This window comes from Cetorhinus maximus, chromosome 2 (assembly GCF_964194155.1).
Source record: "Cetorhinus maximus chromosome 2, sCetMax3.hap1.1, whole genome shotgun sequence".
Classification (NCBI taxonomy): domain Eukaryota; kingdom Metazoa; phylum Chordata; class Chondrichthyes; order Lamniformes; family Cetorhinidae; genus Cetorhinus; species Cetorhinus maximus.
In genome coordinates this window covers 96,922,964-96,945,777 of record NC_135880.1, presented here as the reverse complement: position 1 = coordinate 96,945,777, position 22,814 = coordinate 96,922,964, and the positions used below count along the sequence as shown (strand labels likewise).

General features: G+C 39.7%; 1 protein-coding gene across 2 annotated transcripts in view; it reads right to left on the bottom strand.

Annotated features, from left to right (window-relative positions):
• Window positions 1–22,814, bottom strand: part of pcsk5b (proprotein convertase subtilisin/kexin type 5b) — a 459,575-nt gene that overhangs the window by 302,942 nt on the left and 133,819 nt on the right. For both annotated transcript variants that reach the window (XM_078567301.1, XM_078567291.1), the window contains exons 8-9: window positions 8,824–9,036; window positions 4,026–4,126 (exon numbers count right to left, since the gene is read on the bottom strand). In XM_078567301.1, coding sequence (XP_078423427.1) covers window positions 4,026–4,126; window positions 8,824–9,036 — 314 coding nt within the window. The remainder of the gene's footprint in view (window positions 1–4,025; window positions 4,127–8,823; window positions 9,037–22,814) is intronic.

Below are 22,814 nucleotides of genomic sequence, written 5' to 3'. Positions count from 1 at the left end.
TCTATCATATTATGATCACTGTCTACTAGAGGCTCCTTTACCATGAGGTCTGGATTAATCCTGTCTCATTGCATATTACCAGGTCTGGTCTAGTATGTTCAAGACCGAGATCGATTAATGTTTTTAATATGTAGAAATCTAAGAATATGGGGATATTCCTGAAAATGGTGAAGTAGAAGATCAGCCATGATCAGGGGGAGGTGGTGGTGTATTGGGAATGTCAATGGACTAGAATCCAGAAGCCCAGGTTAAAGGTCTGGGGACATGGGTTCAAATCCTAGCACAGCAGCTGGTAGAATTTAAATTCAATTAATAAATCTGGAATATAAAGCTAGACTCAGTATTGGTGACCGTGACACTATCATCAATTGTTGTAAAAATCCACCTGGTTCGCTAATGTCCATTAGGGAAGCAAATCTGCCGTCCTTACCTGGTCTGGTCTACATGTGATTCCAGATCCATAGCAATGTGGTTGACTCTTAAATGCCCTCAGTCCACTCAGTTCAAGGGCAATTAGGGATGGGCAACCAATGCTGGCCTTGCCAGTGACTTCCACATCCCATGAAAGGGTAAAGAATGATCTCAGTGAATGAAGTGGGCTAGAATAGAACAGCCTGCTCCCTGAATTCCTCTAGAACGTACTGCTCTAAGAAATTGTCCCAAATACACTCTATGAACTCATTTTCCGGGCTTCCTTTGCCAATCTGATTCACCAATCTATGTGAAGGTTAAAAACATCTGTGGTTATTGTGGTACCTTTCTTACACTCTGTATTTATTCCTTCCTGTATACTCTGTCCTACTGTTCGGGGGCCTATAAACTGTTTGCACAATTGAACTCTTACCTTTCCCATTTCTTATCTCTACCCAAACTGATTCTACATCTTACTCTTTCGAGCTTAGGTAATGTCTCACTACTATACTAATGTCATCCTTGATTAACAGAGCTACCCCACCAACCTTTCCTAGCTTCCTGTCTCTTTGAAATATAAAATATCTTTCAATATTCAAGTCTCAGCCTCGGTCTCCTTGCATCCATGTCTCTGTAATGGCGATCAGGTCATAGATATTTATTTCTATTTGTGCTAATAATTCAACCATTTTGTTACAAATGCTGGGCACATTCAGACACAGAGCCTTTAGCTCTCTTTTTTTAAAATCATTTTTGCAATCTCTGGCCTTTCTGCTGGTGCACTCTTAATAGTTTGTACCCTCTGTCCCTTCCTGCCACATTCTGTTTATCATTGCCCAAATTGCTATCCTGCTCTATTACCTCATTGTTTCTCTTTGATTTACCATATACCCTCTCACATTATCCCTTACTTACACTATTTAGTTTAAAGCTCTCGCTACTGCCCTAGTTATATAACTTGTCAGAACACTGGTCCTAGCACGGCTCAGGTGAAGACCGTCCCAACGGCACAGTTCCTACTTTCTCCAATACTGGTGCCAGAAACCCTCATTGCATTTAAAAGTATTTGGATATGTGCTCCAAATGGCAGAAGAATTGAACACATATTTTGGTTCTGTCTTCACAAAACAGGACACAAATAACTTCCCAGAAATGTTAACGAACCAAGGGTCTAGTGAGAGGGAGGAATCGATGAAAATCAGTATTAGTTAAAAAAATGGTTCTAGAGAAATTAATGGGGTTAAAGGCTGAAATGTGAATAAGTGAGTCTTTTTCCGGGTGGCAGGGAGTGACTAGTGGTGTATCACAGGGGTCAGTGCTTGGGCCCTAGCTATTCACGGTATATATACTGACTTGGGTGAGGGAATGGAGTGATTGTGAGTTGTGAGGAGGATGCAAGGAGGCTTCAGGGTGATTTAGACAAACTGTGTGCATAGGCAAATGCAGTATAACGTGGATAAATGTGAAGTTATACGCTTCGGTGTGAAAACAGATAGGCAGAGTATTAGTTAAATGGTGATATATTGGGAAATGTGAATGTACAAAGGGATCTGGGTGTCCATGTACACCAGTCAATGAAAGTAAACAGGCAGGTGCAGCAAGCAATTAGGAAGGTAAATGGTATGTTGGCCTTCATTGCAAGAGGAATTGAGTTCTGGAGTAGGAATGTCTAACTACAGTTATACAGTGCCTTGGTGAGACCACACCTGGAGTATTGCGTGCAGTTTTGGTCTCCCTACCTCAGAAAGGACATACTTGCCATAGAGGGAGTGCAGCGAAGGTTCACTAGGCTGATACCGGGGACGGCAGGACTGTCGTATGAGGAGAGATTGGTTTGACTGGGTCTGTATTTACTAGAGTTTAGAAGAATGGGAGGGGATCTGATTTAAATGTTTAAAATTCTAACAGGGCTAGACAGACTAGATGCAGGGAGGATGTTTCCCCTGGTTGGGGAGTCTAGAACCAGGGGCCACAGTCTCATGATATGGGGCAGACCATTTAGGACTGAGATGAGGAAAAATTTCTTCACTCAGAGCGTGGTCAACCTGTGGAATTCTTCAACACAGAAGGCTGTGGAAGCCGGGTCACTGAGTATATTCAGGAAAGAAACTGATAATTTTTTAGATATTGGGGCATCAAGGGGTGTGGAGAGAAAGCGGGAATATGGCATTGAGATAGAGGGTCAGCCATGATCATATTAAATGGCGGAGCAGGTTCGAAGGGCCAAATGGCCTACTCCTATTCCTAGTTTCTATGTTTCTAAGTGCAGTAACCTGCAAGGCTACAGGCCAAGAGCTGTAAAGTGGTATTAGTCTGGATGGCTACTTGTCAGCCAGCATAGACATAATGGGCTGAATGATCTCCTTCCATGATGTACATTTTTATCATTCTATGATTATAGACAGAAAAACTGACCTTTGGGAAAAAGGCTGCTTATATTAAGAGTCCTCTGGAAGTGGGAAGGATAATTGTTAACTTTATTAGATCAAATCAAACAAAGAAAAAAGCACTTGTTCTTCAATGGAATCAGCTAGAAATGGATTACGTTGCAATGGTTAAGTCGGCATGCAGAGGATTTTTAAAAATCATTCACTAAGCAACTTTAGAAGCAAACAGTTTAAAGAAATGGTGGGGTGGGGAGTAGGGATTTAAAAGACTGGCCAAGCAACACAAGAGAATCATTAAGATCATATTTCATCTGGGAAAGGTGATGTCACCACTATGATCTTTTGAATTCTGAAAGGCATGTCTGCATAAATTACATTGATATTACAAGGGTTACATAATCTGTACTGGATGCATGCACAAACAATTCAACTGCCAAAGGTCTATCTCAGAACACATTTGCTTTTCTCGTGTGCCAGTCACAGTTCAGGCAGTGATTAAATCAGCATTTTACCCAATTCAAAGTGCATGACAACCCAGGTCAAAGAAAGCATTCAAACAATCCATCAGATAGTCCTATAATGCCAAACCCCATGATGACCCTAGTATCTCATGTGGAAAATCTTTCATAAGTCATTTTAAATAAGCTTCAAGCCATCTTTTTTTTTTAAAGTTCAATTAAACATGATAGATCTAATGCCTTTTGAAGACAGCATTTTTCAATGAATTGTGAGAAAATCAACTAGCTGTATGTGTCTATTTAAGAAATTTGGCCCTATTTACCTGTTAGATTGGCCAGATGCCTAGTTGAACAAATAAACTACACAGGTCCTGCTTAGTAAACACACAATGCACTGAAGCAAAAATCATCATTAGCCACCAGCCTCCTTGTAGTGTTCTTCAACAGCAAAACATATAATTGTTAAACCATGTCTCTTTTGGAGTTGTTCTTCAGCAATGGTTTATCTTTTTTTTGGGTGGAGTAGCCTCTCAATTAAATCAAATATATCCATGCGCTCAGCCAATTCCATTCAACCAACAGCTCATATGATAAATGTAGTAACTTGAAAATATTTTAGACATGACAAAAACTGCCTTGTGAAAATGATTAAGATGTAGGTGTCTAAAATTTTTCCAATTGAGATAATTCAGTTGAGCTTGTCAGTTTTCATTAAGTTTACAGAGGAACCATTTAACAAAAGCCCTCTTGAAATGAATTGGGAGCTTACTTTGCTTCCAGTGCCAGTGCTATAATCCCAGCAGCCATTGGTGCTGAAGCAGAGGTTCCTGTGTGACTGTCTGTACATCGCTGCCTGAGGTCAGTTGTGATCTGAAACAAATTGTCCAAAATAATTTATTTAAAGAAACAAGTCCCTGTTATATTTTCTACTCTTAAAAAAAAAATCTAAAAGTGCTGTAATTTAAATAATAACAATTCTGATTCAGTTGTGGCTTCCACAAACTAGGCTTTTTTGTAGCATAGCCCAAAGTAAACTAGCCAATTAAAAAATATGCATAATTACAGACAATCAAGCATTGTACCATAAAGAGGTTAGGTATGGATTTCCATCCACACTCCCTCTCCCCTTCTTAATTTTATTGGTAACAATATGGTTCCTGTCGGAGGGCGGGATAAGAAAAAAGGAACCACACAGTGTGTAATTACTTTTTGCCATTAAGGGGAAATTGACTGAGGCAGAAGCAACTTTTCTATTAGTATTAAACAAAATGGAGAATTGCTCGAGTACATCAAAGGAGAGCAAAGGAAGAAAATGAAACAAACATGTAGGTTTAAAAAAAAAACAGTAATCATTCATTTCAAGTGTAAGAAACAAAAGTCAATGCGGGGTATTGTTTAAATCATTGCTTAATGGTTTGGCTTGGTCTGATAGCATGATCCAAGCCCTGCAGGTACTCTTTCTGAACCTTTTGTTTTATAAATTTACTACAAATCAGAGGTTAACACTATAGAAATAATATACAGGCTTATGAAATAGAATCATAGAAGTTTAGAGTGTGGAAGAAGGCCATTCATCCATGCTGGCTGAAAAGAAGCCACCTAATCTAATCCCACTTTCTGGCTCTTGGTCTGTAGATTTGTAGGTTACAGCACTTCAAGTGAGGATTGCAAATTTTAAGAAAATTGAATGTTTCTTAAACATGAGCCAAAGTTTCACTATTGTTTGCGCCCACAAGTTTGACTTTTACAAGGATGTGTCTGCCTACAAATACAATTGTGTTCTTACCAGTTTAATTGTTAACTCTGCACCTTACGCATATGTGGGCGGTGACATAAACTAGTTGCGTTTTAACGTTCAAATTTACAATTAAGGGCATCAAGACTCATTGAAAATTGTGCAACTTCTATAATTGATTTTTTTCTTTTTAAATTGCTCCTGTTGTCTTCACGTTGGTAAATTTGCACTTAATGCACATGCAAATTTGCCAAGGTGGCATTGGGGGATCTTCTCCTTGATCCATGAGAAGTCTTATGGCAATGGTGCTTCCGCAATGGGGTTAGCTAGGGAACTTATAGTGGCATAAGTCCAAGTTACAGTAGTGTGTAACTTAGCAACCCCACCATTTTCAATATCCCTGTATGATATTGCTACTCTCACTCATCTTAGAGAGGGATGAACACCTTCTACTGGCAGGGGGGTTGGTAACCAAAGAACACAGATTTAAGATTTAACTGTGGGGAAAGAGCAGGGAAGTTCAACTGATTGGAAAGCTCTTTTAAGGACCAGGTGCAGGCATTGTGGATTAAATAGTCTGCTTCTGTTCTGTATGATTCTACGATCTGTTTCTATGCTGAATTAATGTCCCTTAATACAACATAATATTGGCACTTCAACCTTAGAGTTTTACAATTTTATTCTTGATGTAAGTTCATGAGGTGAATAGCACTCAATCACTGAACAAAACATATCAAATACAAAGCAATAATTCAAAAGCTGGTAAAATAAAAACAGAAAATGCTGCTTTTACACAGAATGTTTGTCAGCATCTATTTTGGGTGTGGACCCAATCAGAACAGTTCACATGTCCTTCACATTTATAGGTGATTGGCCCATGGCCTTCCAGCTTTTACTTGATTCATAATTCCTTTTTATTTGCATCAAAGATTGATTCTTGGTTTAAAAAAAAATTCTATTGAATTTGCCTAAGCAAACAACATATGGCTCAGAGTGTCAACTCCGACCCCATCTTTTGTATCAGCATTGTAACATGAGCAAGGCAGCATTATTATCTGCTGCAGAACAGATGACTATGTTAAGTTGTTATTGCTGGCTATCCCACATGTCCTAGAATTAAAGAAATCATCTCAGCCATTCACACCAGGAAGGTCCTAGGTCCAATCTGTGATCTACTGCTGCAATAGCTGTTCTCAGCTAGGGCAGCAGTATTGATACTACAGTTGACTACTGCACAACTGGATCAGGGAACAAAATAATTAGCCAGAGCTTCTGTTCCTAATTGTTATGAATAGAAGGCTCAAACATGAGCCTTTTGGTGAGATACTAGAAGCACGTGATCCAATAAGGATACAATTACAGCAGATGATATAGGAAGAAAGTTGAGGAGGAGCATAATAAAAGGATAGCAGTAGTTGTGCACCTTCATGAAGATAGGACTTGCAGAATGCAAGTTTTATAGAAGGATTTAAGTTGCATGATGGGCCAATTATAAAGATTTTGGAATTATATAACAAATCTCTCACAAAAGACCTTAAACTGCACAAACATTTGAATAGAAATTATTCAAATAATGCTAGACTCAGGTCACTTCTGTTTGCACAGCTCTTAGCTCTTAGTAAGCCTATCTGACAGGATGGTGAAGAAAGAAACTTGCTCTATGAATGCTACACAGTCTAACTTTCACAAAGCAAAATCTCTCAACAAGTGCATGCTGTTGGACTTCACATTGTGTTAAGCAAGGATGATGATTCAAACGTACTTTACTAATTTATCATCTCCAGGACTGAGCCTGGTTCCCACTGAGATGTGCTCTAATAACCATGTAAGAAATGTGCCAATACAGCCAGTATATGGGACCAAGTTCATTAGCAACAACCTGCTGGGATGATCTCAAAAAAAGTTCTCAATCAGACCTGCCATTAAACCTACTAGTGTATTAGAGTCTGAAATAGGTTCAAATATGTGTTTTGGGGAAAGGTTAATAAAATATACACATAGTTATTGCAACTTTAAAATGGTTCTCACTTAGGGCTGCCTGGTGGTTCAGCTAGTAAAGGCACTGAATAGCCAGCCCCTAGAGGAAGGTTACAGCTTTGATTTTCCAGTCTATGCTGAGTTAGTTTATTCATGCCAAGGGAGCATTAAAGTTAATTTCATCACTCCTGAGTCAGGGGTCAGAAGTTAGCAAGGCTATCTGATTTTGAACACTGCCCCGTCAAATAGCCTTTTCTTCCCCCCACCTTCTCCATTGTTTTTATAATTAATGCACACAAGTATTCAAAGAAAATGAAAAATATATGTATTTTTATGCCCCAATGATATTTCTCCCAGGTAGTCTGCATGAGACTCTAGAGCAATCCTAGAGAGTTGGTAACCATACACTCTCTGTCCAAGCCTGGCAGAGCAACATTGGCCACTTAAGTGAGGCTAGAGAGCAACAAGGGTCAAGCAGGACTGTATCCAAGCAATAAGCCAATGCTGACATGAGAATATGGGAGAAAATTATCAAAAGGAAAAGCTATCTTCCACAGAAACTGCTCATAACTCAGCAAATACATGAGGGTTGGCTCTGGTCTCATGTATTTTCATTCCTACACAAGATGAAACTTGGTCCAGCCCAGCTTAATTAGGTACTCTTCTCAAGTATTCTTGCACAAAGTGATCTATAAATCTTGTTCATTTTGGAATGATTTTGAACTTTTCTAAAAATAAGATTTCATAATCCCTAATGCTACTGCCAATACTGGATGTTTTGATATTGAATCATTGCTTGGAAATTGTTATTGCTTCCAAAAGGGAATTGGATAAGCACCTTAAGAGATGACATTTGCAGGGTTACAGGGAGAGGGAAGGGGTGTGGAACTAGCTTAGTTGATCTTGCAGAGGGCCAGCACTGTCGCAAAGGGCCAAATGACCTCTTCCTGTACTGTGACCATTCTATAATCACCCACACCACTACTCTCCAAAATTAACTTATTGTGCAAAGCACTTTTGAGGTGATGAGGTGATTAAATACTGCATTAGTGTAGTACTTAAAGAATATTTTTCGTGTTTAGAAGTTTTCTAGCAGAAGTTAAATTATGAATGCGCCTGGGATGTTGAAAACTGAGATGTTGGCAAGGTGAAATAGTGAAAACAGGTTCCACCAATTGCTGAGTTGGTAACTAAAAAACACAAATTATAAAATCATCACACAAAGGACAAAGGCAGAGGTCAACAATGACTTGTATCTATAGTGCCTTTCACGTAACAAGGTATTGGTCCCAAGCCAAGATGCTTGACAGGGTCAATGTGAAGCTAAAGTTTGACACTGTTGCATATAAGACAATATTTGGGCAGATAACAAAACACTTGGTCAAATAAGTAGGTTTTACAGAGTATCTTAAAGGAGGAAACAGAGGGAGAGAAGTGGAAAGGTTTGGGGGGAGAGTGGAATTTCAGAGCTTAGGGCCCCAAGGCAGCTGAAGGCATGGCAACCAATGGTGGTGATTAAAATCAGGAATATTCAAGAAAGCAAAATTAGATGAGCGCTGCTGGCTAGGTTGGTCTTTGATCTGTCAAACGTGCTGCTCCGAAGCCTTCATCAGCTTGATAATGAAGCCCAGCCCTCAAAACGGTCTGTGCTTCCTTCTGGCAATGCCAGGCGGTCAGTCAATCTATTTTGCTGGTCAGCTGTACCATAGCTAAAATGTACCCCATATTCTGAGTGAATTACAACTACCACAAGACTATTTATGACAGGTCACTACAGTTCAAGACAGGGATCTTCAAATCTATATCCACATTTTGGGCAAATGGGGATGAGACGAGGGAAGGAAAGGAAACTTACTATTTTTCTATCGTAAGACTCCCCACTGCTATATGTAGTAGCAAGGGTTGATGAGCATTCCTCCAAATACCAGGGCTTCTTCCCACTCTCAGCTGTACTACTGATGGAGATTGTGTAGATGCTGTTGGTATAACCATCACAGGAGCAGTGATCTCGGCTACGGCCACCATTACCAGATGCCCATACATAGATGGAACCCAAACCTCCACGGCCCTGTTAAGATAAAAATATTGTAGCAAGTTACATTTTTAAGCACTTTTCTTAAGAGTTGCTTAATTCAGAGGCAAAAATGCTTTGACTACTCAGAAATATTCGAACTTGACAGGAGAAAAATAGTCAAAACTAGACAAAAAACACACAACTGGTTAAGATTTAAGGTGCTGGTGTATCAAGAGCAACAGTTCTTCATATATTGGCAGAGCAAAGAGGACTACATTTTTTCCTTATGACAGCACTACTACAATTAGCTCATGCATCTTCCTTAAAAAAAAACTACCTTCACTACGAACACCTGGTCTGTCACTTTTGCCATTTAAAATAATGGAGCTAAAATCAATGCAATGTGGAATAAAGAACCTTGATGGTTTTTTGAGCAGGTAACAAGAAGGGTTGATGAGGGTGGTGCAGCGGATGTTGTCTACATGGATTTTAGCAAGGCATTTAACAAGGTACCACATGGCAGATTGGTTGGGAGGGGAAGGTGACGAGTTGGATCCAAAATTGGCTCAGCAACAGGAAACAAAGGGTAATGGTCGATGGATGTTTTTGCGAGTGGAAAGTGGTTTCCAGTGGTGTTCCACAGGGCTCAGTGTTGGGGCCCTTGCTGTTTGTCATATATATTAATGATTTGGACTTAAGTGTGGGATACATGATTGGGAAATTTGCAGATGACACAAAAACTGGCCATGTAGTTGACAGTGAAAAAAGATAACTGTTGTCTCCAGGATTATATCAATGGTTTGGTTGAGTGGGTGGAAAAGTGGCAAATGGAATTCAATCCAGAGAAGTGTGAGGTAATGCATTTGGGGAGGGCAAACAAAGCTAGGGAATGCTCAATAAATGGGAGAATATTAAGAGGGGTTGAAGAGGTGAAAGTCCTTGGAGTGCATGTCCACAGGTCCTTGAAGGTGGCAGGACAGGTGATAAGGTGGTATAGAAACATACAGAATGCTTTCCTTTATTGGACGTGGTATTAGGTACAAAAGCAGAGATGTAATGTTGGAACTGTATAAAGCGCTGGTTAGGCCACAGCTGGAATTTTAGGTGCAGTTCAGGTCACCACATTACAAGAAGGACATAATTGCTCTGGAGAGAGTGCAGAGGAGATTTACAAGAATGTTGCCAGGGCTTGAAATTGCAACTATGAAGAAAGATTGGATAGGCTAGGGTTGTTTTCCTTAGAACAGAGGAGGCCGAGGAGTGATCTAATTGAGGTGACAAAGAGGTGTAAAAGATTATGAGGGGCCTAGATAGGGTAGACAGGAAAGACCTGTTTCCCCTAGCTGAGGGGGTCAATTATAATAGGTTTAGGTTGAATGGTAGAAGGATTAGAGGGGACATGAAAAAAAACTTTTTCACCCAGAGGGTGGTGGGTGTATGGAATTCACTGCCTAAATTGGCGGTTGAGGCTGAAACGCTCAGCTCATTTAAAAGGTACCTGGATGTGCACCTGAAGTGCTGTAATCTGCAAGGCCATGGACCAGATGCTGGAAAGTGGGATTAAAAATGAGCAGCTAACTTTTTTCTCTTTTTATGGCCGGCACAGACACGATGCGCTGAATGGCCTCCTTCCACGCTGTAACTTTTCTATGGTTCTATGGTTTAAGTTTAACCACATGCTCATAAAAGGCCATAACTGATGAATATAAACAAGAAGTCCTTAGAAAAAGACTACAAAAGCAGTATGTATGAACAATTGCCATAATAGGTTTAAATTATTGCCATAATAGGTTTAAATTACATGTACCTTTTTAAAAAAATTACAACTATACTCCACACTAGATTACCATTAACAGAAAACTGGCTATTCCAAGCTGGGGAGGGAGAAATGCATTATTTGTGTAAACATTCCACCATCTATAATAGATGCCATATCTATTCTGTAAGCACATAAACATTAGAAATTAGAAGCCTATGAAAACAAAGTGCAAATAAAATAAATTTAAAAGCCCATTATTATTTACTGCACCATCCACTGCAGACCTATTAGTACACAACATCTGAAGAGGTGGTTGCTTTTGGTCAGAAGGCAGATTTGTAAGTCAAATTGTTGCCACTGCTCAGATAGATTTTTGGAATGTTTATTTTTTTAATGCCTACAACTGTGAATCATTTATAAACATTTATTTAAAACAAAAAATGACACAAGTATAAAATTCATTGGCAGACACAATAGATAAATATACGGACAAGACAGATAGATGGATGTAGACAGGACTTCCTGAATTATAGATGCAGCTTGGCAGAATTTTCCCATTCCTTGAAGTCTTTTTTTAATCATCATTCCCATAGCAAATAAGCTCTGGAGGTTACAGGCAAAAAAAAAACAAAATGAGGTCTGGCCGTTGGTCAAAAATACATAATCCAATGATGCTGAAGCGGCTCTATTTGGCAATGGAATTACTTGGAATGAACTGTGAATAATGGAACTGACACCCACTGCAGTAGGTGGTCGAGTTATTGGCTCTAATTTAAGGTACAATGACTTGGTGATGCCTGAGGAGTGCGCGTATTCTCATGTATCTTATTATTCCTGACAGTAGAGTGTTTACGGCTGTCACACTGTTGAAATGCTTTATTTTACCCTGGCACTGCCAGCTGTCATTCTGCAAAACACAAAATTTGTGTATCAGAAAATCTTGTAACAAAATAGTGATCTATACCTTCAGCAGAACAGGCATGGTGACAAGCCCTTTCATGCCAATTTAGTGCAGACATTCTTTCCAGCTTATCTCTGCATCAACCACCTCGAACATGAATAACCAGTGTCACTTTGAAATATTTCTACTCCTCAGCGCTGCTCAGGAATAGCAATAATAGAACTTTGACACCAAGAACCTTTAATATTAATATATGACCTTATTTAGCAACAAATAAGTTATTGCACTGGTAAGGACTCAGCTCACATGGGCACAAGCTGTGATTCAGTATCTTTTTGTGAAACAGAAAGCACCAAGACCAGCTTCACTCCACTGATGACTTACAAAATCTTTCGTAAAAAGGTCAGTTTAATTTATTAAAAAACATTTTAAAATTGCCATGGTTTGAAGGCAATAAATTGATCATGATAAGAACGCTAACCACACATTCATTTTTTCAGCCTCAATTTGCACCCAGGCCATGTAAACAGCTGTATTATTCTTGGATGAAGTTATTCCATACAGCACCACAGGTCATCTCTTTGGCCCCAATCGGTATATGGGGAGGGTGATGTGGGTGTTAGTGGTGGAGGTGCAAGCTGGGCTTATTGCTTTCTCTTTACATTTACAAAATTCCTTTTACCACCACTCTGGCACCAATGGAATCACTGCATTTACAGTCTGATCATACGCAACTTTCACTCTCCCAAACTTTCAGTCTCATTAAGTTTCTGCCAAGTTCTCAACTCATCAGTTGATGAAAGGTCACAGACCTGAAACATTAGCTCTGTTTCCATTTCCGTAGATGCTGCTGGACCTGCTGGGTGTTTCCAGAATTTTCTGTTTTTTGTTTAGAAATACATGTCCCTTACATCAATGCTTTTTACATCAAGAGGTTATATTGTTTTCATCTTTTTTGATGTATTAAGTAAACTTACACGTCATTACTTTCTCCTTTGGCTGACTACCTGCATACCAAATATTACCTTTGGATAGTGCAAAAATCAAGAATCAATTGTGACATATATTTCTCTAAAAGACATATACTGTACATGAGAAATCTTCTCGGTTTCAAACACAGAATTATATTACACTTTGCGATGTTGGAAAATGTACCAGAAAAATGTTAAAAACAATAATTTGAAGGACAGCAGGTTGGGGTTGGGTGGAGAGCAGTGGTATATGTCTCCTGCCATCCAAAAATGAACTTTGTACCAGAGCCCACTTCTGCAGAGATTTTTAATTCCACCACTAGGAAAACTGCACCTCTACATTGCAGCGTAAATCACAAGTTCACATCTCTTTGCACACTCATTGTAATTATTATTTTTTTGTCCATCATACGTAGGACCATTGGGTTTCAGTTTGCACAGAAAAATAAATAGAATTATAGAATCCAACCCCAAAACACTAATAAAAGTCCCATTGTGTAATTAAATAAAAGCAAATTTAATTTATTCAAAAGCAAAATAACTGAGAATGCTCGAAATCTGCAATAAAAATTTTAAAAATGTTCATTTTGACGTAAAACATTAACTCCGTTTCTCTCCCACAGATGCTTCCTGACCTGCTGAGTATTTCCTGCATATTTTTTTTTAAAAACTTACCTTAAAGAAGTGACTTCTGTAATAGGTCTTGATATGCAGTCAATTTTTAGCTGTACATTTTTGAGACTCAGTTATTCTGGGGTTGTGTTAGTTTATTTTTAAAATAAAGCTATTGATCAGTTTCTGAGCATCTTAAAAGCACTATACGCAAATAGAAATTCATTATATATAATTAACTTCTATACCATCCAACAACCATGCTTAAGCTTTCTTTTTATTAAAGAAAGGTACCGCTGCTCACATGATCTTTACAGCTCAGGGAGGCTGTTCATTCCAACTTTAGCTCATTCTTCCAGAAATAACTCAGTATTACCCCTCCACAAATCAGGCATCTGTATTTTGCTTAATAATTCAAGGCTTTTTAATTCCACTGTCTTATGTACAAGGCCATTTCGTGTGCTGTGTGGAGAATTTCCTGATATCAATCCTAAGTTTTTTGCTAGGTTAAATTCATGTCCCCTGCCCAACTCTATTTTATTTTTGGTTTTCCATTCTGTTTTACATAGTATAAGATTATTTTGTAAGCTCATATTCTTTCAAGGCTGTCAAGTCAAGTTTCTCCAATCTCTCCTTATAGCTTGGTTTTCAATGTCAAGGATCAGCTTCTTCTCTAAACTGGCTCCACAGTCTGACTACCTCCCTCAGGCAATTCAAGATTTATCCAAAATCCACGACTACTTTAAGCTTAACTAATAGCCTCCCAGGAGGAACTTGACTAAATGTTTTTTTGGAAGTCTGGGTAGACCACATTATGGTGGTCTGTCCATTGTCCACTTGGGATGTCACTTCCTCAAAAAAAACATTAAGGAGGTTCTAAGGGTTGAATGTTGCCAGATATACCAATTTCACTTCGCTTCGCATGGAATGGAAACTTTCAGACATTAAAAGGGATCAAGAGTAACAAGCCTCAATAAAGATATTCAGAATCCATACAGCATTTGGCAACAGAGATTAAGAAAAAAACAAGTCCAAGGTCATCTTCTGGTACAAGCAGTGAAGTGTTAAATGATCTTGGTTGTGGTAAATCACATTTAATGTTCATTATTTATGCTATTAAATTTTCTTTGGTTTCTAAGTTAACATCGTTCAAGAACACTTGCTGCAGAATTGACCAAACATTTGATGCAGTGATGTTCATAGAACATATAATAAAAATTAATGTTCCAAAATAGGTGTATATAAAAACAACTTTATAAACTTGGGCAGGGAGAAGGGGGGTGGGTGGTGTGGGGATGGTGCGGGGGGTTCAAATTATGTGCAATTCCTGGTTTTCAACTGAAAGACTCCAGTTTGCTCCATAAATGGTCTGATTGCAGTCTCTGATTAAATGGTCCTAAACTATATTTACACCACCACTCAAACCCTAGATTTTGGTATTTATAATAAAACAGAAGAGTACAATCAGTCTGCTTACATCTCAAAGCCCTTCAGCTCAAAATCTATACAGTACACAGTGCTTACTGTAAAAAAAACTGGACCAAATGAGCAATGTCAGTGCTGGGCAGGGGCAGGGGCCGCAGGCTAACTTTATATGAACTAATCTATTTCATCATCCTAACAGCACCTTCTATTGTAAATGTGCACATTTTCTATTTCCAACCACCAAACTCAGTAAAATATAATGTTATAATCCCCAGCTGAGATTACCCCTGGACAAGCCTGATCCCAGTTTGGAACCCAGCTTGATAGATCCTAATTTTTATTTGTTTGTTTAGATATGTGGAGAGGGGCTACTGAACAGAGTCACCGCAGTCAGCTACTGAACTTTTAACAAAAGCATAAAACATTAATTGAAGAAAAGATGAACTATTACAATACTCCTTCACCCACAACTATACCTTTACAGATACATACAGATTTGTAAGGAAAACACAAGTTACAAAAGCTATCTTATACTCTAATGATCACAGAAAGTACAAAGTCCATGGTATCAATAGGCAATCTGTGGTCAAGACCTATCACACTCTGAAACCAAGTGATTGATGCCACCTCAACCAGACGCTATGGCTCTTTCAACTCCTCCAGGCACTTGTCACACCATGGGTCAGCCAGCCTCATTAAACTCCGTCTTTCACACAAGGGTTTCCAAGTTCCACTTTCCGAGAACTCGCCTTGGAATCTTCTGCCAAACTGATGCTTTTTCTCAGACGCCTTCTGCAAGGGTTCACCTCCAGGGTTTCGAACTCTCTTTCCAATGTTCCTCTCCCCTGGGTCACCACATCCATTCAAGCTTTCCTCCACATGCACTCTCACTGATTCATCTGTCAACAGTACACCACTGCTTCACATGCCCATAGCAAAGAATTACAGAACTTCAGTTGTCTCTTTGGACCTTCTGACCTCTCACAAGCTTTTCTTGTTTTAAATCTGCTTTCTACATCTTTTGTCTCTTTAAATTTGAAGCTTGAAGCCTTTCGCTCTGCCCCTCACTCCTAACTTCCACAGAACAGAACTTTTCCAGGTTTGTGTCCTTCCCTTTGCCTAGAAGGTCTTCTTGGGTCATTCTCCTGTTTCACTCCCCTGGATTTTGGGGTCTTTTCTTTAGCTAGGGACCGGCTATCTGTCCTCTTTGCTCCAGTCTCTCCTGGAACCTACTTTCAAAACCAACTGAACTCAAATAGCTTCCAAATCAAAGTGCTGTTTCTAGTTTGTGCGTGTGTGTGTGTGTGTGTGTGTGTCTGTGGGAGGGACATGCCTCTCTAGATCCCTGTTGCTAGGCAACAGTCCAGTTTCTCTACTCGTTTGCTTAACTTAGCTACAACAGACGTAAAACTCGCAGGAGAAATGCAGGGACCTTTTAAAGTGAAACTAAAACTCAACTTGACCTCTTCTTAACACAGATATAGAAAAACAAATCAAACTTCAACAGTAAAGCTAAAGCTCATTTCTAACATTCACAAATACCAATATAACTTACTTAAACTATCTCTATTTCTTAACAATAAGCACAGAAACAGACCTTACAGCCCAACCAGCCCATGCCAGTGTTTGAATGTTCCTCCCAGCTTCTCCCATCCTCCCTCATCTAATTATCAGCACAATCCACAATTCCCTTTGCCCGTATATGCTTATCTAGCTGCTCCTTAAATGTATCTATATTATTTTCCTTAATTATCCCATTTGATAACAAAGTCCTCATTCTAACTGCTCTCTAGGTAAAGAATTTTCTTCTGAATTCCCCATTTGATTTCTTGGTGATTATCTTATATTGATGGCCTTTAGTTTTGATCTGCCCCACTGTTGTTTAATGGTGCTGTTTGCTGCCGCAGTATATTATATTCTGGATTCCTTAGATGTCTTAATGATGAGATCTTGAGACTTGTATACTTAAACATGAACCATTTATTTTTAACCTTTAACTATTCACAGATCCCAGGTTACAGTCATGCATGGTGCTGCTCCATGCAGGTAGGCTGCTTACTTTCAAAGTGTTTTTTCTAGACTGTTCTGTCTATTACCATGTGACTCTATATATCATACCATGGTCAGTCCCGGTGCCATTCTCTAGTCCCACATTAACCCTCGATCTGCTGAGCACCTTTACATTACAATGGCATTCAGGTACATAACACAACATCCCCCTTTCTTCTCTAAAGATGATGTTCCTCCCTTCCAACCAAATATTACAATACAGTCTTTACTGCTGCCCCTTCTCCCCAACCGAGTATTAGAATACAGTTTTTACTGCTGCCCCATCTCCCCCATCTCAAGTCTCCGACTTTATAAATTCAGGCGGTCTTGAGGCTTGACAGCTCTTCCATATCTCGGTCTGTCACATTTGGAGGAATGGTAGCAGTACTCTGCTTCTGGTAATTGGCTATCTCCATTTGATTCACATTTTGCGCTCCTGAGTTGCGTTTCTCTATTAACAACTCGTCTGTTTTCTCCGTATGCTGTGGGTGTGTCCTGTTCCTTCCGAGGGGAATGTGCACTCTGCTCATTACAAGAGTGGACTCAAGTTTTCTTTTTCCATGGTCTCCACCATGTTCATGCTGGATGTACATGTTTCTCAAATGGAACCTTCATTTCCACTTGTTTGCTGTTTTATTTTCAAATCCTCTTGCAAGCATTCTGAATCTTTTCATTCAGCTCAGCTTTTTATTCTTCCAAGTGTTGTGTCTCAGTGTTGGATTCACATTTTCCAACCTCATTTCTATCTTTTCTTTTTCTGTCACCAACAGAACTTTGTCCTTGTCTTTTGTTTCGGTTTGTCTGTTGGCCTGGTCTGTCTCCGGCGAAATCTCAACTTGTTTCAGTTCAGTAATTGTGCTATTTATGACTTCATTATCCACTCGCAGTTTGCAAAGTTCTACGGCTTTTCTTTTCAATGCCTATTCGTTTCCATTCAAGTACTTCTTCAACTCTTCAGCCTATTTCTTGTAGCTTTCGGCTTCCGCCTGGAACATTGGACATTGCTGAGTCTTCTATACCAACTGGTTGATCAGTTTGTTCAGAGTGGTGTTAAATTCATTTTGCTTCTCTGCAGGTCCTGTTTTGGAACTTTGGGGTCTGTCCACAGCTGTCAGCTCTGTCTGTGTTTTTCCCGTGCTTTTTCAAGATCCCCACGATCGGCCTTTTTTTAAAGCTTTCAAAAAACTCCAAAGCAGTAGCACCTCTTTTCTGGGAGATTATTCTGTTTTTCCTTTTTATTTGAACTCTGCAGAAACATTCCTCTTTTGGTCGAATGTTCCGCACTTCAGGAGTTTTGGCGGGTGTGCTTTTTTTAATCTTACGTTAACTCTGCGGCAATGCATTTTTAAAAAAGACTCTGCAGTCCTTTTACTTATTTTTCTTACTGTGCATTGCAGGTTTTTCTATCTAACTCTGCCAGCCTTTTTAAGCTTTTTTATTTAAAAACTGTAGCCATCTTCCAGCTTCTACAATTTGCTGAGCCTCTTGGGACCACCGCCTATGCTAAAATGTAAGTATAGCAATTTTTTTGTATTTTTGCTCACCCGTCTTGTGATCTGAGCAGTTTTCTAGCTCTGAGTAACACAGGGGTCTTGAAATTTTTCTTCTGAGGTGCATGTCTCTCTAGTCCAGCTTCAGTTTTTCCTATCTTGGGATACTGTTCTGGGTTCATATGTTTAACTGCCTCCTTTCTTACCACCATTGATCACCACTGCCGATCACCATGGTATTATCGCTATAAAAACAAAAAACTACTGCGGATGCTGGAAACCCGACACAAAAACAGAATTACCTGGAAAAACTCAGCAGGTCTGGCAGCATCGGTGGAGAAGAAAAGAGTCGACATTTCGAATCCACATGACCCTTCAACAGAACTGAGTATAGTTAGGTGAGGGGTGAAATATAAGCTGGTTTAAGGTGGTGGGGTATTATCGCTGTTGGTCATCGCCGCCAATACCACTGCTGCACACCATGTTATATTATGATGCTGTTTGCTGCCATTGTATACTGTATTATAGGTTCTTTTGATGTCTCAATTATGATATTTTGAGACTTGTATATTTAAACATGAACCGTTTATTGCTAACCTTTAACTTCACAGATCCCAGGTTACAGTCATGCATGGTGCTGTTCCATGCAGGTAGGCTGCTTACTTACAAAGTATTGTTTCTTGACTGTTCTCCCTATTACCAAGTGACTCTACATCATACCATGGGTGGTGCCATTCTCTAGTCCCACATTAACCCTTGCTCTGCCAAACACCTTTACATTACAATGGCACGCAGGCACATAACATAACACCCACAAGTGGAAACATTCCCTTTTCAAGAAAAGAGAATTTGTGGTAGAGCAGGTTGAAAAAGTGATTAATAGACCATACTGGATCACGGGCTTTATAAATAGGGGCATAGAGTACAAAAGCAAGATTTGAAAAACATGCATAAGACACTGCCTAAGCTGGAATATTGTGTCCAATTCTGTTAAGGGTATAAAGGCATTAGAGGATGCAGAAAAGATTCACAAGAATAGTTACAGAGATGAGGAACTTAATTTACATGGAAAAATTGGAGACGCTGAGGCTATTCTCCTTGAAGAAGAGAATGCCGACAGGAGATTTGACAAAGGTGTTTAAAATCATGAGGGGCCTGGACAGTGTAGATAAAGAGAAATTGTTCCCATTGGCAGAAGGGTCAAGCACCAGGGGACACCAATTTTAGCTGATTGGCAAAATAAGCAATAGTGACATGAGGGAAACATTTTTAATGCAGCGAGTGGTTAGGATCTGGAATACACTGCCTAAGAATGTGGTGGAGGCAGATTCAATCATGGCTTTTAAAGAGTGTTGGCTCATTATCCGAAGAGAAAAAGTTTGCACGGTTACGGGATAAAAGCAAGGGGAATGGGGTTAGGCAAGCTGCTCTTGCAGAGAGATGGCGCACACACAACAGACTGCGTGGCCTCCCTCTGTGCTGTACCTATTCTATGATAGGTATAATCTTGCATTTCTGGCATCACCCTTGTAAATCTTTTATGCACCTTCTCCAGTGCCTCTACATCTTTTTCATAATATGGTGGCCAGAACAGCATACAGTACTCAAGAGTATGACCTAGCCAAGGTTCAATTCAAGTTTAGTATAGTTTGATACTGGCAAGGCCAGCATTTATGGCCTATCCCGAATTGCCTTTGACAAAGTGAAGATGAGACACCTTCTTGAGCCACTGCAGTCCATGTGGTGCAGGTACACCAACAGTGCTGTTGGGGCAGTGGGTAGAGTTCAAGGATTTTGACACAGCAGATGTGAAGGAACAGCAAAGTATTCCTAATTCGGGAAGATGTGCAATTTGCAGGCAGTGATATTCCCATGCACCTGCTGCCCTTGTTCTTCTAGGTGATAAAAGACACATGTTTGGAATGTGCAGTCAATGTCTTGGTGAGTTGCTGCAGTGACACTGCAACCATGGTGTGCCAGTGTTGGAGAAAATGAAAGTTTAAGGTGCTTCATGAGGTGTCAATCAAGCTTTATCCTGGATGGTGTCAAGCTTCTTGGGTGTTGCTGGTGCTGCACTCATCCAAGCAAGTTTGGAGTATTCCATCACACTCCTGACTTATGCCTTGCAATGGTGGGCAGGCTTTGGCAAGTCAGGAGGTGAATTACCCATCACAGAATTCATAGCCTCTGACCTGCTCTTGAAGCCCTCTCTCTTGATGTTGATGCCGGGGAATTGAATGACGGTAATGTTGCTGAATGTCATGGGGCAGTGGTTGGATTCTCGCTCTTGTTAGAGAGGGTCACTGACTGGCATTTTTGATGTGAGAATGTTATTATCCCAAGCCTGAATGTTGTCCAGAACTGGCTGCATGCAGACATGGACTGCATCATTATCTGAGGAGTTTAAACTGGAACCAAACAGTGTACAATGAACAGCAAACATTCCCACTTCTGACTTTATGATGGTTTATTGATGAAGCAGCTGAAGATTGTTGGGCCGAGGAGATTGTCCTGAGGAACTGCTGCAGCCATGTACTGGAACCAAAATAATCAACTTCTGATGGTCACAGCAATCTTCTTTTGTGCTAGGCATGACTCCTACCAATGGAGATTTTTCCCTTGATTCCCATTGAACTCAATTTTACAAGCATTCCTTGATGCCACACTCGCTCAAATGCTACCTTGATTTCAAGAGCAGTCACTCTCACTTCACCTCTTCAATTCACCTCTTTTGTGCATATTTGGATGAAGGCTGTAATGAGGTCTGGAGCAGAGTGGCCTTGGCAGGACCCAAACTGAGCATCGGTAAACAAGTTTCGCTGCTAGTACTGTCAATGACACCTTCCATTATTGTTGATGACTCAGAGTAGACTAACAAGGCATTAATTGTTAAGTATTTGATTGATTGATAAGTATTTATCCTGCTTATTGTGGACAGGCCATAACTGGGCAATTTTCAACTTTGTCCAGTAGATGCTAGTGTTCCAGCTGCTCTGGAGCAATTTGGCTAGGGATACAGCTAGTTCTGGAGCACAAGTCTTCAGCTTTGCAGTCAGGAAGTTGTCAAGCCCCAAACTCTTTACTGCATCCAGTGCGCTCAGCCATTTTGTGTACAGTGAATTGAATTGGCTGAAGACTGGCATCTATGATGTGGGGACTTCAGGAAGAGGCAGAGATGGATTATCCACTCAGTACTTGTGTGTATTAAAATGGCATTCCTGCACTTTAAACTAAATTAGCTGTGCTCTTTACTATAAGCATAAACACAAAGCACTCATGTTTATGCTGGCTAATGGTTCACTGGACTTTCCATACAATCCTTAGACCTACCTCGAATTAATTTAAATGTTTCGAACTCAAACACTGCTGCCCAGTCTTTTTAAATATTTAGATTCTAGCTGCTGAGGAAGAGGCTCTGCCACATGACCATGCCTGCAGAGCTGTCCTGGGCAGGAGAATAAATACAGCAGAAGACTGTACAGTTACAATTGCATTTGTGAGGTTGAGATATTATGCAAACTTGGAATCAGTTTTAAATAACAGCGTAATGCCATCTAATAAAAATGAGCATGATCCTTCGCCTATGAATGCACCTTACAGTGAAAACAGGAAAGATTCAGCAGAAAGAAAATTAGTTTACATTATGGGATAGAGCTGTGGCTGGTGAAAATTGCCTAAAATTGGCCAAACCAGCATAGAATATCAAGTGTAAATTACATCCAGGGCAAATTGAGTTTCCATGATCTTCAATATGAGTTAATAAAAAATGTCACTAGAAGTCAGCCCCATCCACTAAACTGGCCGCACTCCCAGATTATACTAATAAGCACAGAGTTTTTGCCAAATGCACTCTTCAGTGGACCTTCGAGGAGGCTCCTCAAATTCAGCCTTTTTTGGCACAAAGGCACTAGTAGACCTAAATATGTAATTCACTAAGAAACTGACAAAAGCACCCCAACGAAACTAATAAATGGTTCATTGTATTTTTTTCTTAAAAAGTCTTTTCTCATTTATCCAAACATCAGGTTACTTAAAGATAGTAAATAGACATATTAAAAATGCTTATTTCTTGTGATAAACCCATTTTCAGCTGTATTAATAAAACTGCACCATTCTTAAATGCATTGAGGAATTTTTTTTAATGCAAGGTGAGTGTTCTGTCATCTCTACTCTATCAAGTAGAGGAAAGAACTGGCACCAAGAAAAGGTCAGTCATTTGCCCTACTTGTCAACTCCTGAGCAACCTGGTAAAATTCATTTATGTAGAAGGGACATTATCGTACAAATTGTAGCTTCCATCTCCCAAAAAGTGTTCTACCAAAGTTTCCTTTCTATAAATCCTATACTCAGTTATATGTCACTTTTGAAAATATACTGTAAGTTCTCTAGAAAACTGCCAAGTGTTCAACAAAACTTTTAGAATATGTATCCCATGAATTTCTTTAACTTCATTATTCAGATACAAAATAATAAAAATGGCCAGGTGTATACGCAGTTTAAAATGGTTTTGAGACCTCTACATGCACATTGCTCACAACTGGTCATACATGTCCAAAACCACTGGGGCCAGTCTATTCCGTAACAGCTCTATACAAGATTATTGAAGGTCACGTGTGCATCTGAAG